At 36.5% G+C, this 14,804-nt stretch overlaps 1 protein-coding gene across 2 annotated transcripts in view; it reads left to right on the forward strand.

Annotated features, from left to right (window-relative positions):
* ZNF507 (zinc finger protein 507) overlaps positions 1-12,643 on the forward strand; it is a 46,721-nt gene extending 34,078 nt beyond the window's left edge. Inside the window, exons 7-8 of one of the 2 annotated variants that reach the window (XR_003001670.1) lie at positions 8,434-8,568; positions 8,705-8,843. Coding sequence is in view for 1 of the 2 variants with exons in the window: in XM_024734072.1 (XP_024589840.1) it covers positions 8,434-8,568; positions 8,705-9,071 (502 nt within the window). In the remaining variant the exon portion in view is untranslated. Of the gene's footprint in view, positions 1-8,433; positions 8,569-8,704 lie in introns of both variants that reach the window. The other variant, XM_024734072.1, reaches the window with a different exon arrangement.
* Positions 12,644-14,804: the final 2,161 nt, after the last annotated feature.

Genomic DNA, 14,804 nt, shown 5'->3' on the forward strand with positions numbered 1-14,804 from the left:
CTTCTGTGTGTGATTTTGTCTGTATAGCTTTGCCTTTACCATTTGCTGTACAGTTCTGTCTGTCCAGTTTTTTTTTTTTGTCTGTTTTATACTTTTTACTGCTTGTTATCATTGGTGAATTTGTTTTTTGGTTTGGCTGCTCTCCTCTTTCTTTCATTTTTTTTTACTTTTAAATTTTTAATTATTTTTTATTTTAATAACTTTATTTTATTTTATTTTATTCTTTCTTTCTTTTTTTTCTCCCTTTTATTCTGAGCCATGTGGATGACAGGGTCTTGGTGCTCCAGCCAGGTGTCAGGGCTGTGCCTCCGAGGCAGGAGAGCCAAGTTCAGTACATTGGTCCACCAGAGACCTCCCAGCTCCACATGATATCAGCCGGTAAAAATCTCCCAGAGATCTCCATGTCAATGCCAAGACCCAGCTCCACTCAGCGACCAGCAAGCTACAGTGCTAGACACCTTATGCCAAACAACCAGCAAGACAGGAACACAGCCCCACCCATTAGCAGAGAGGCTCCCTAAAATCATAATAAGGTTACAGACACCCCAAAACACACCACCAGACGCAGACCTGCCCACCAAAAAGACAAGATCCAGCCTCATCCACCAGAACACAGGCACTAGTCCCTTCCACCAGGAAGCCTACACAACCCACTGAACCAACCTTGGCCACTGGGGGCAGACTCCGAAAACAACGGGAACTACGAACCTGCAGCCTGCGAAAAGGAGACCCCAAACACAGTAAGTTAAGCAAAATGAGAAGACGGAGAAACACACAGCAGATGAAGGAGCAAGGTAAAAACCCACCAGACCTAACAATTGAAGAGGAAATAGTCAGTCTACCTCAAAAAGAATTCAGAATAATGATAGTAAAGATGATCCAGAATCTTGGAAATACAATGGAGAAAATACAAGAAACGTTTAATTAGGACCTGGAAGAACTAAAGAGCAAACAAACTGATGAACAGCACAATAAATTAAATTAAAAATTCTCTAGAAGGCATCAGTAGCAGAATAACTGAGGCAGAAGAACGGATAAGTGACCTGGAAGATAAAATAGTGGAAATAACTACTGCAGAACAGAATAAAGAAAAAAGAATGAAAAGAATTGAGGACAATCTCAGAGACCTCTGGGACAACATTAAATGCACCAACATTTGAATTATAGGGGTTCTAGAAAAAGAAGAGAAGAAAGGGACTGAGAAAATATTTGAAGAGATTATAGTTGAAAACTTCCTTAATATGGGAAAGGAAATAGTTAAGTCCAGGAAGCACAGAGTCCCATACAGGATAAATCCAAGGAGAAACACGCCAAGACACATATTAGTCAAACTATCAAAAATTAAACACAAAGAAAAAAATATTAAAAGCAGCAAGGGAAAAACAACAAATAACATACAAGGGAATCCCCGTAAGGTTAACAGCTGATCTTTCAGCAGAAACTCTGCAAGCCAGAAGGGAGTGGCAGGACATATTTAAAGTGATGAAAGGGGAAAAAACTTACAACCTGTAGCCTGTGCTCCGCAACGGGAGAGGCCAAAACAGTGAGAGGCCCGGGAACCGCAAAAAAAAAAAGCTGGAGGAGCACTCCTCATATCAGACAAAATAGACTTTAAAACAAAGACTATTACAGGAGACAAAGAAGGACACTACATAATGATCAAGGGATCAATCCATGAAGAAGATATAACAATTGTAAACATTTATGCACCCAACATAGGAGCACCTCAATACATAAGGCAAATGCTAAGAGCCATAAAAGGGGAAATTGACAGTAACACAGTCAATAGTAGGGGACTTTAACAGCCCACTTTCACCAATGGACAGATCATCCAAAATGAAAATAAATAAGGAAACACAAGCTTTAAATGATACATTAAACAAGATGGACTTAATTAATATTTATAGGACATTCAATCCTAAAACAACAGAATATACTTTCTTCTCAAGTGCTCATGGAATATTCTCCAAGATAGATCATATCTTGGGTCACAAATCAAGCCTTGGTAAATTTAAGAAAATTGAAATCGTATCAAGTATCGTTTCCAGTCACGATGCTATGAGACTGGATATCAATTACAGGAAAAAAATCTGTAAACAAACAGATACACGGAGGCTAAACAATACACTACATAATAACCAAGAGATCACTGAAGAGATCAAAGAGGAAATCGAAAAATACCTATAAACAAGTGACAATGGAGACAAAACAACCCAAAACCTATGGGATGCAGCAAAAGCAGTCCTAAGAGGGAAGTTTACAGCAATACAATCCTACCTTAAAAAACAAGAAACATCTCAAATAAACAACCTACCCTTACACCTAAAGCAATTAGAGAAAGAAGAACAAAAAAACCCCAAAGTTAGCAGAAGGAAAGAAATCATAAAGATCAGATCAGAAATAAATGAAAAAGAAATGAAGGAAACAATAGCAAAGATCAATAAAACTAAACACTGGTTCTTTGAGAAGATAAACAAAATTGATAAACCATTAGCCAGACTCATCAAGAAAAAAAGGGAGAAGACTCAAATAAATAGCATTAGAAGTGAAAACGGAGAAGTAAAAACTGACACTGCAGAAATTCAAAGGATCATGAGAGATTACTACAAGCAATTATATGCCAATAAAATGGACAACCTAGAAGAAATGGAAAAATTCTTAGGAAAGCACAACCTTCCAAGACTGAATCAGGAAGAAATAGAAAATACAAACAGACTAATCATAGCAGGGGGAGGAACACTCCCAAACTCATTCTACGAGGCCACCATCACCCTGATACCAAAACCAGACAAAGATGTCACAAAGAAAGAAAACTACAGGCCAATATCACTGATGAACATAGATGCAAAACTCCTCAACAATACTAGCAAAGAGACTCTAACAGCACATTAAAAGGACCCTACACCATGATCAAGTGGGGTTTATCCCAAGAATGCAAGAATTCTTCAATATACGCAAATCAATCATTGTGATACACCATATTAACAAATTGAAGAATAAAAACCGTATGATCATCTCAGTAGATGCAGAAAAAGCTTTGGACAAAATTCAACACCCATTTATGATAAAAACCCTCCAGAGAGTAGGCATAGAGGGAACTTACTTCAGCATAATAAATGCCATATATGATAAACCCATAGCCAACATCGTCCTCAGTGGTGAAAAACTGAAACCATTTCCACTAAGATAAGGAAAAAGACAAGGTTGCCCACTCTCACCACTATTATTCAACATTGTTTTGGAAGTTTTAGCCACAGCAGGCAGAGAAGAAAAAGAAATAAAAGCAATCCAAATCAGAAAAGAAGTAAAGCTGTCACCGTTTGCAGATGACATACTATACATAGACAATCCTAAAGATGCTACCAGAAAACTACTAGAGCTAATCAATGCATTTGGTAAAGTAGCAGGATACAAAATTAATGCACAGAAATCTCTTGCATTCCTATACACTAATGATGAAAAATCTGAAAGTGAAATCAAGAAAACACTCCCATTTACCATTGCAACAAAAAGAATAAAATATCTAGGAATAAACCTACCTAAGGAGACAAAAGACCTGTATGCAGAAAACTATAAGACACTGATGAAAGAAATTGAAGATGATACCAGTAGGTGGAGAGGTATACCATGATCTTGGATTGGAAGAATCAACATTGTGAAAATGACTATACTACCCAAATTAATCTACAGATTCAATGCAGTCCCTCTCAGACTACCACTGGCATTATTCACAGAACTAGAACAAAAAAATTCACAATTTGTGTGGAAACACAAAAGATCCTGAATAGCCAAAGCAATCTTGAGAAAGAAAAATGGAGCTGGAGGAGTCAGGCTCCCTGACTTCAGACTATACTACAAAGCTACAGTAATCAAGACAGTATGGTACTGGCACAAAAACAGAAAGATAGATCAATGGAACAGGATAGAAAGCCCAGAGATAAACCCACGCACATATGGACACCTTATCTTTGATAAAGGAGGCAGGAATGTACAGTGGAGAAAGGACAGCCTCTTCAATAAGTGGTGCTGGGAAAACTGGACAGGTACATGTAAAAGTATGAGATTAGATCACTCCCTAACACCATACACAAAAATAAGCTCAAAATGGATTAAAGACCTAAATGTAAGGCCAGACACTATCAAACTCTTAGAGGAAAACATAGGCAGAACACTCTATGACATAAATCACAGCAAGATCCTTTTTGACCCACCTCCTAGAGAAATGGAAATAAAAACAAAAATAAACAAATGGGACCTAATGAAACTTCAAAGTTTTTGCACAGCAAAGAAAACTATAAGCAAAACAAAAAGACAACCCTCAGAATGGGAGAAAATATTTGCAAATGAAGCAACTGACAAGGGATTAATCTCCAAAATTTACAAGCAGCTCGTGCAACTCAACATCACAAAAAGAAACAACCCAATCAAAAAAATGGGCAGAAGACTGAAATAGACATTTCTCCAGAGAAGATATACACATTGCCAACAAACACATGAAAGAATGCTCAACATCACTAATCATCAGAGAAATGCAAATCAAAACTACATTGAGGTATCACCTCACCAGTCAGAATGGCCATCGTCAAAAAATCTACAAACAGTAAATGCTGGAGAGGGTGTAGAGAAAAAGGCACCCTCTTGCAGTGTTGGTAGGAATGTAAATTGATACAGCCACTATGGAGAACAGTATGGAGGTTCCTTAAAAACTAAATATAGAATTACCGTACGACCCAGCAATCCCACTACTGGACATATACCCTGAGAAAACCATAATTCAAATAGAGTCATGTACCACAATGTTCATTGCAGCTCTGTTTACAATAGTCAGGACATGGAACCAACCTAAGTGTCCATCAAGAGATGAATGGATAAAGAAGATGTGGCACATATATACAATGGAATATTAGTCATAAAAAGAAACAAAATTGAGTTATTTGTAGTGAGGTGGATGGATCTAGAGTCTGTCTTACAAAGTGAAGTAAGTCAGAAAGAGAAAAACAAAGACTGTATGCTAACACATATATATGGAATCTTTAAGAAATAAATAAATAATGGTCATGAAGAACCTAGGGCCAGGATGGCAGTAAAGATGCAGACCTACTAGAGAATGGCCTTGAGGACACGGGGAGGGGGAAGGGTAAGCTGGGACAAAGTGAGAGAGTGGCATGGACATATATACACTACCAAATGTAAAATAGCTAGTGCGAAGCAGCCACATAGCACAGGGAGATCAGCTCTGTGCTTTGTGACCACCTAGAGGGGTGGGATAGGGAGGGTGGAAGGGAGGGAGATGCAAGAGGGAAGAGATACGGGCATATATGTGTATGTATAGCTGATTCACTTTGTTATAAAGCCGAAACTAACATACCATTGTAAAACAATTATACTCCAATAAAGATGTTAAAATAAACTGTATAAATAAAAGCTTTTATCCTTCTTATACCTTATCTGATGTTTTTCCTTTGTGTGGATCCAAGTTTCTTTTTTTTAAATTAATTTATTTATTTTTGGCTGTGTTGGGTCTTCATTGCTGCGTGTGGACCTTCTCTAGTTGTGCGAGTGGGGGCTGCTCTTCGTTGCAGTATGTGGGCTTCTCGTTGCAGTGGCTTCTCTGTTGCCGAGCATGGGCTGGAGGTGTGTGGGCTTCAGTAGTTGTGGCTCACGGGCTTAGTTGCTCTGTGGTATGTGGGATCTTCCTGGACCAGAGATCAAACCCATGTCCCCTGCATTGGCAGGCAGATTCTTAACCACTGTGCCACCAAGGAAGTCCCCTAGTTTCTTGATCTATATCATTTACCTTCTCTCTAAAGAACTTCTTTAACATTTCTTACAAGACAGATCTATTAGCAACAAATTTCAATTTTTGTTTGTCTGAGAAGGTCTTTATTTCTGTTTTTTTAATTTTTATTTATGTATTTATTTATTTGGTTGTGCCAGGTGTTAGTTGCAGCACGTGGGCTCCTTGTTGCAGCATGCAGACTCTTAATTGTGTCCTGCATGTGGAATCTAGTCATTATTGTTTAAAGTATTTCTTCTGTTCCTTTCTCTCTTCTAGTATTCCCATTACACATAGATTACACCTTTTGTAATTGTCCCTTTTTTGGTTGTATATTCTTTTCTGTTTTTTCCAGTCGTTTTTTTTTTGTTTGCTTTCTAGTCTTGGAGGTTTCTATCTATTGAGATATCCTCAAGCTTAGAGATTCTTTCCTCAGATGTATCCAGTTCACTAATAGGCCCCATGATAGGCACTCTTCATTTCTGTTATGTATTTTTTATCTCTTTTTGGTTCTGGTCTCTTTTGATTTCTTTTTGGTCCTTTCTTAGAATTTCCATCTCTCTGCTTTCATTGCTCATCTGTTTTCCCAGGCTGTGTATTTTATTCATTGGAGTTCTTAGGATATTAATCACAGTTGTTTTAAATCACCAGTCTGATAATTCCATCATCCTGCTATATCTGACTCTTGTTTCTTTGCTTGCTGTGTGTCTTCAGCTTTGGTTTTTGCCTTTTAGTATGTCTTGTAATTTTTTCTTGATAGTCAGGCATGGTGTACTGGGTAAAAGGCACTGCTGTAGATAGGCCTTTAGAAATGTGGTTGTTAAAAGTGGGGAGAGAGGAAATGTTCTGTAGTCTGTAACTAGGTCTCAGTTTTTTTAGTAAGCCTGTGTCTCTGGGCTGTGAACTGTACTTTGCAATCCCCTCCCTCCCCAAACCTTGGTGGACAAGATAGCTGGAGTGGGCTGGAGATGGCTGGAGTTGGGTATTTCCTTCCCTCCGGTCAGATATGCTCTGATAAAACTCCAGTAGGTTAGGCTCTGGTTAAATAATTTCTCCTGAGAATAGACCTTGCTAAGAACAGAATGTTCTGGGACTTTTGTGACGTCCAGCAGTGAAGACTCCATGCTTCCACTGCAGGGGGCACAGGTTCAATCCCTGGTGGGGGAACTAAGATCCCATATGCTTTGTGGTGTGCCCCCCGCCCCCACCAAAACAAACAAACAAACAAAAGAACAGAATTCTCTGGCATATCCCAAAGTGGTTCTTTTACCCCTCTGCTGACTGTCTTGTTGTGAAGAAGAGTTCGGGTAAGTTACCTGATTTTTGTTAAGTTTGTAATTAAATATTTAATAAAAATGTCTTCTTAAAAGTACGTTTTCATTTTCCTAAAAAGATAAACATAATTCTGCTCTTAGGTATTTACCTAAATGATGAAAACTTATACTCACACGAAAACCACACATAAATGTTTAATAGAAGCTTTATTCATAATTGCCAAAACTTAGAAGCAACTAGAAGATGTCCTTCAGTAGAGAAATGGATAAACAAACTGGTACATACATACAATGTAATATTATTTAGCGATAGGAGGGAGAAAAAAGAGCTCTCAAGCCATGAAAAGACATGGAGGAACTTTAAATGTGAATGGAAAAGGGAAAGAAACCAGTCTGAAAAGGCTATATACTGTATGATTCCAACTATTATGTGACATTCTAGAAAAGGCAAAACTATGGAGACAGTAAAAGAATCGGTGATTCCCAGGGATTGGGGGAAGAGAGGGATGAATAGGTGGAGCACCGAGGATATTTAGGGTTGGGAAATTATTCAGCATGATATTATGATAGATTCATGGCATAATGCATTTATTAAAATACATAGAACTGTACAACACAGTGAGCCCTAATGTAAACTGTAGACTCTAGTTAATAATATATCAATATTGTTTCATCAGATGTAACAAATATTCCACACTGATGCAAGATGTTAATAATAGGAGGAACTGTATGCAGGGGAGAGAGTGGGTAAACCTTAAACATGCTCTAAAAATAGTCCGTTATTTTTTTTTAACTACTTCATTCAGTTCAGATTTTACAAAGTATACCCAATTGTGTGAAACAATTATTATTTTGAATAGAAACTTTAAGATTATTATTTGTTTTACTTATGAAATCTAAATTGTTGAAGCATTTCAGGACTACTTACATTTTCTATGAATCTGTAAGTAAGCACAGAGTTCATGTTGAAAATTACTTAATTCTTTTCTGCTTTCTTAAGAAATAGAGCAGTATAGAGTACTGATTTTGTGTATTTGTGTATGTGGGTGTTGTTAAATAATATAGAGCAAAGATTTTTCATATTACTATATTAGAAATCTTTCCAAATACTGTAATAGCTAAAGTAATTTGGGATGTTTGTCCTGATTCTTATAAATTCTTTATAATGTAAAATACTTTATTTCATTGATTCTGAGATATCCACCCTAGGACATTTTAGCCTCTGAAATCAGTATGTCTCTTATAATCAGTGGCATCTTAGATTCAGTGAAATGTGATGTCTAATAAGTCTTCAGGAGAATAAATTTAATAATTGTTACAGAATCATTGTAATTACTAAAAATGATATGGGATCATCTGATTTACTTCATATCTATCTTTCAGATGCTCTTTGTGTGGGTATGTATGCAGCCATCCTCCTTCTTTGAAGTCTCATATGTGGAAGCATGCCAGTGACCAAAATTATAACTATGAACAAGTAAACAAGGCTATTAATGATGCAATTTCACAAAGTGGCAGGTATTTGATCTTACTGTTATATATAAATAGGTTATTGTTTATAATTATATATGCATTATATATAAAGTTAGGATTAAATCTGCTAGTCTGCATTATAACCAACTCAAGGTTTGATGTGTTTTCTTTTGTTTTTAAGAGTTCAGGGGAAATCTTCCGGAAAGACTGTGTTAAACAGCAGTGAAGAAGGAGCCGATTCTCTCACTGGAAGTTCAGAAAATTTGGTGTCATCCTCAGAGCTGATTTCCCAGGTTCCCAGTGAAGTCGTAGGTACCAACGAGAATGAGAAACTAAACCCTACAAGTAATACCTCATATAGTTTAGAAAAAAACTCCAGTCTGGCCCCTCCTGGCGTGGAGTATTGCGTTTTACTCTTCTGTTGTTGTATTTGTGGTTTTGAGTCTACCAGCAAAGAAAATCTTTTGGATCATATGAAGGAGCATGAGGGTGAAATTGTAAACATCATCCTAAATAAGGACCACAACACAACTCTAAACACAAATTAGGTGGAATAGTTATCTGAAGAGGAAAACAGCAGAAGAGGAAAAGAGCAGAAGAGGAATCCTTTAAACCACAGTTTGCCCTTTGTGCTGTCCAGTAACTTACTAGGCACAGAAGAAACAGTTGGTGTGATTTTTGAAGAAATGACAGATGTGACTTTGGAACGAAATTTGTAATGTAATAAAAGGAATTCCAAATGGATAAGAGGTAATAATATTTAAGCATTTTGAGTGAGGAGAAGTGGGGTTGAGGCAGCAAAGATGTACTCTTATAATAACCCTCTGTTACCTGTTAGTTTAAGTGTATTTATTATTAAAAGCTTGTTATAGTGTAGAAATGCAAGCAAAAGAGTTAAGAAAGGGCTTTTCAGGAACTATTCTAAAACTTACTGTTATGAAAGTGTCACAATCTTAAGCAGAGCTTAATTTTCTTCTCAATTTTGACATGAGTGACAACCCTCTTGTGAGAAATGGGAGGCACGTGTCTGAGGGTTTTTTGGTATCAACAAAGGAAAGAAAAGATCATTACAGGGCTTTGAGATGATCAACCTAAATCTTTAGCCAGATTGACAGGAACAAATCATATACTCAATCCGAGATATATTACTTTACTCTTTAGAAAGAAAAAAGAAAAGAGACCTCTAAATCCAAATCTAGATTGTAAATAGGCGTTTACAAAGTAAATTATTGTCTTAAATTTACAGTGGATGTCTTGTGGGCAAAGGAGGAAAGAGGTGAATTCCCACCAGCCTCAAACCAAATCTCAAGGTTCATAAAAATGGTGACTGGTTGAGCACAGTGCACTTCTCAGAGGTTCTTTTCAGTGTTGATGGAACACCGCAGCTTCTCAATAGTTACATAGGCCTTCTTATCCACTCTTCTAAACTAGACCAAGCTTGTCTAAAAACAACAAAGTAGGAAAAATTGCATTTGCTTATCAGACCTTGGAAGTAGTTTGAACTGTTAAATAAAAATCATTTGTGGGAAGAGGAATGAAATTCAAAAGCCCCTTAAAAGGAGAACTACTATTGAGATTTTACTTCCTGGAGCTTTTTATTCAGTTATACTTAGCATAAGAGATACAACCAAATGTGGCTAAAATGTAGTAAAAATTCAGGTTGTTTATAAAACGTTTAAAAACAAACAAAAACTATTTGGGTTTCTCCTATCCAGGAAATTGTATTTTGTTGGTGTGCAATAGGACACATGGGAAGCCAACTAAAACTTGCCATCAAATAGATGTAATCTTATCATTAATTACACATTTGTATTACAGTGTATTTCAAAGAGTGAAGAGAACTGGGTTTTTTGGGTTTGCTTTTGTAGTTCTGATCATTTACGTATGCATTGTTCTGTTAATGTCAGTTCTGCCTACAAGTCAAAAGGCGGCCGGTGCACCACGTGGTGCACCGTCTTCACGGTGCTCTTTCTGAACTTGACTCTAACATCTTCTAGAGCTGAGGCTGTGCCTCTCATAAAGCTTAGAAAACATCGAAAACAGAATTTCTTGAATAGGATACTCTGTAGACACATTTTAGGAAAAGAATTCTCTTCCCGAAGTCCAGGTATGAATCGAATGAATTAACATTTTTCAGATAGCATTAGGAACTATTTAAGTGGGGCCAGGTAACCTGAAATACTGTCTGATTTGTGTGTTTTTGTTTTGTTTTTTTGATTTGCTTTTTAAAATCTAATTTGATGATATTTGAACAGAGTTGATTGTAACTTTGCAACTCTAATTTACGTAGCTTTAGTTTATTTGTGAAAGTTAATCCATTTCTGATATCTGGTTTTTAAAAGAGAAAATGAATTCATATATACTAAACTATATTCTGCAAATCCACATGTAGTGGGTTTTCTCATTTTCTCCTGTTTTCAGAATTAAAAGTTATATTTCATTTCAAATTCAAAAATAAACTAAAATATTTTAAATGGTTCCATTATTACTATATTGTTCCCACTTAGTTTTTTCATTACTGGTAGCTCTGACTCAGTGTTCCTTTATAAAAATCTATTATTCTGAAAATTAACAACCTTAGAAGAGTTTTTGTTTTATAAATTTTCCTTGGCTTTAATTTTATATAATCATTTGGAAAATACTAATAACCAAAAAACATTCCCAAAATTTCCACAGTGTATTTTTAAATTAACTTTCTTCATTTCCTTAAACTACTTCCATTGATTGTTAAATCTGCCATTTGGAATCATGAATTTAAAATTTCCCTAGCTCATGGGAAAAAATTAACCCCGAAGTTCAAAAGTCTTTAAATATTCATCTGCTCCCCGCCTAAAATAGCTTCAAAAGCTTTCTCTTGGCCTATAGGAGGGACCGTATACCAAGGATGTTGTGCACATTCCCATTATGGTTTTGAGGCAAGCCTTAAGTTAACCCTCCTCGCTAAGAACAGTTGAATATGGTGAAGACTAAATATGCAACTTTAATTATAGAATAGATATTAAAATAATCAGCAGGAATTCCCTTTATAGGAATAACATTTACTGGTACTAGATCTTTTTTTGCCATGTAAAAGCTCAGTATTTGTTTTCCCCTCTGAACACTTACAATTCTAAGATTTGACAGTGAAAATAGTTTTTTAAAACACTTACTGGATAAGGCAAAGGTGGGGAGGGGGAAGATGATGCATTCTGATCATTATAAATAATACTTTTTCAGGGCTCTATCATTTTCTCTCTTTCTCTAATAATCCAGAATATGGTTGGTATCCCCAGTATTCTAACAGTACCATGCCTATATTCCACTTGACCTGTAGACTTCAAGTTCTGTGTCCAGCCAGTGCAGTGTAGTGACACTGACTGAAGCCTTTATTCTAGATCTTTCATCTATTTGAGGTAGCTGTCAGTGGCTTTGTTATTATTTTCTTTGTCTTTTCTCACAAAGCAAATGGTGGGCACCTATGTTTACATTGTATCTTCCTGCAGTGTACTTGGCTTGACAAAGACAAGCAGGCTTCTCTTTTGAGACTTAATATTTTTAGTTTTCATAGACACTTATTTAATCTTTTTTTATTGTACAGCAAGGTGCTCTAAGTAATATTCTATAAAATATATTTAATAGAGATTTGAGTTTGATATTCATGGACATGAATACATGTATTTTTTTAAGAAATAAGTATTGTGTAACACTATGGCATTGCTTCTATAGCCAAAGTCTAAAAATTTCTGGAACACTGACATGTAAAGACTACAGTTAATTCTGACACTGTATCTTATTAAAATAGGATGATTTGCATTTTGTAAAATTATCCTGCACATCAAGCTGCATGCCTTAACGCCTAAAACTCTAGGATTATTTTCATGGGAGAACAGTTTATCTGTTCAACAAACAGTGAAGCAAGGTCTTAGCGCTACTTTAACTACCTTTGGAAATACTGTACAATGTTAGAATAATTTATTTTGCTTTACAGAAGTTTGTCATGTATTGACTTTAATATTGTATTTTGGTAATAAATTTTTTGTTAAAAACACTTGCCTTTAAGTTTTATTAACAAAAAGTTACATCGATTCTTATTTTGGAAATGTTGATTTAATCACTTAGAAATTTGGATTTAAATAATGAAGAACTTCCCCAGGCTTAAACTAAGGCTTATGATTACCCTTTGGTAACATGTTAAACTATTGATGACTAGCATTAAACTGTGTTACACAAAGGTAATTGAAAAAGCATTTAGATTGTTTTAATCTTTTAAAAAATTCAATCTAGGAACTCTCCTGGTGGCGCAGTGGTTACGAATCCACCTGCCAATGCAGGGGACATGGGTTCAACCCCTGGTCCGGGAAGATCCCACGTGCCTCAAAGCAACTAAGCCCACGTGCCACAACTACTGAACCTGCACTCTAGAGCCAACGAGCCACAACTACTGAGCCCGCGCCTAGAGCCCGTGCTCCACAGCAAGAGAAGCCACTGCAATGAGACGCCCACAAACCACAACGAAGAGTAGCCCCCGCTCACTGCAACTGGAGAAAGCCCACGCACAGCAATGAAGACCCAATGCAGTCAAAGATAAATTTTTTTTAAAAATTCAATCTAATTTTGTAGTTTTTCTCCTTGCTACACAGTTCTTCACTTTATCTTGCAAATCACATCCTTATACGCTTTAAATTCTGATGTATTCAAACTGCTAAAGTAGCTCTCTTAAAGGCAGTTAGCATTTTGCACTTGCATTGATCCGTTGCATTGGCAAGTGAAGCTAACATCATCTGACTGTATCATTGGTCTAGTCACACATCTGTGCCCTAGAATCCTGGGCTACCTTGGCTGCAAGTGTCTGAGGCCAAATATTTCTCCCCAAAAGGTTTAATCCCTTGTCGTGTCTCCCCAGGGGCAACATAATTATGTCCTATCTTTTAAGAGCCAGATCCCAACACCGTCACTAACCTCTGGACAGTTGTAGAAATCTCAGCATGAAAGATCCAGAACGTGCAGTTTGGTAGCCACCAGCCACATGCGGCTATTTAGCACTTGCAATACGACTAGGATGCTAAGTGTATAATATACAACAGTTCTGAAGACATCATTTTTTAAAAAAAGTATCGCATTAATGTTTTTTATATTGGTTACTTGTTGAAACGATATTTGAGATATTTTGGGTTAAATAATATTAAAATTAATTTCACCTGTTTTTCTGTGTAGCTACTATAAAATTTTAAATTGCATATGTGGCTCATATCGTATTTCTGTTGGACAGTGGTGGTATAGAAGAAGGATTAGTAAACTGACAGCCCTTGTTTCAAATCTGGCCTGCCATCCATTTTTGTAAATAGTTTTATTGGAACACAGCCACACCCAGTCATTTACATACTGTATATGGCTATTTTTGAGGTACAACAGCAGCACTGAGAAGTTGTTACAAAGACTGTATGCACCACAAAGCCCAAATTATTTACTATCTGCTTAATAGTAAATTGTTTGATAGAGTTTGCTGACCTGTGACCTAGAACAATGGTATGATCTGTGCTTTAAAGCTCCCAGGAAAAAAAAGCTTCTTATAAAGAAAGCCTTATATAGCATTATTTTATAAATATATTATTTCGTCTCCTGTTCTTCTACAGCCCTACCCATAATTTATGACTTAACCTATTTCATCATCTCCACTAAAGCCAAACACAATTTGTTTAAAATAACAACATAAATAATAAATAATGCCGCTTTTAAAAAGTATTGTTTTCCTCCTGACAACTTTATGGTGCTGATGGTACCCTCTCTCTGCTTCACCCTTTCTGTGATGTGGTCATGCCACTGGCATATCTAACTGCGGTTGGGAGGTAACCGTGGCAGCTAATCCACTCAGCTGCGGTGACCATTGACTTGCATAAACCAGGATATAAAGGAAAGTGTTAGACACACCTCTTTATAATGAATAACTTGTCTGAGTCTAAAATCAGATTCTGGGGTTGGGTGGCGGTTGTAGTTAGCTTTGATGTAGAACTGTTGACTAAATTGGCAGATTAAGAAAAAGTCACAGTATTCGCCTACATAGATTCTTCTGAATCAAGCAGCAAAGATGTAAAATGAACATTTTTGGCCCTAGAAATTCTCAGAGGAGTTTCTGTTTTTAATTGGTGCCATACAATAGATAGTATGTTTTGGTTTATATCTTAGAATTCAAATGACTGTAAGATGCTTAAACCATTAAGAGTCCTAGATGTGCAGCAAAATCTGGTTTGTGTGTTGTGTTGGGGGACTGTAGACCTCATTTTTCTGGTGGTACATTAATAAAC

This window comes from Neophocaena asiaeorientalis, unplaced genomic scaffold (assembly GCF_003031525.2).
Source record: "Neophocaena asiaeorientalis asiaeorientalis breed wild unplaced genomic scaffold, Neophocaena_asiaeorientalis_V1.1 scaffold280, whole genome shotgun sequence".
In the NCBI taxonomy this organism is placed as follows: Eukaryota; Metazoa; Chordata; class Mammalia; order Artiodactyla; family Phocoenidae; genus Neophocaena; species Neophocaena asiaeorientalis.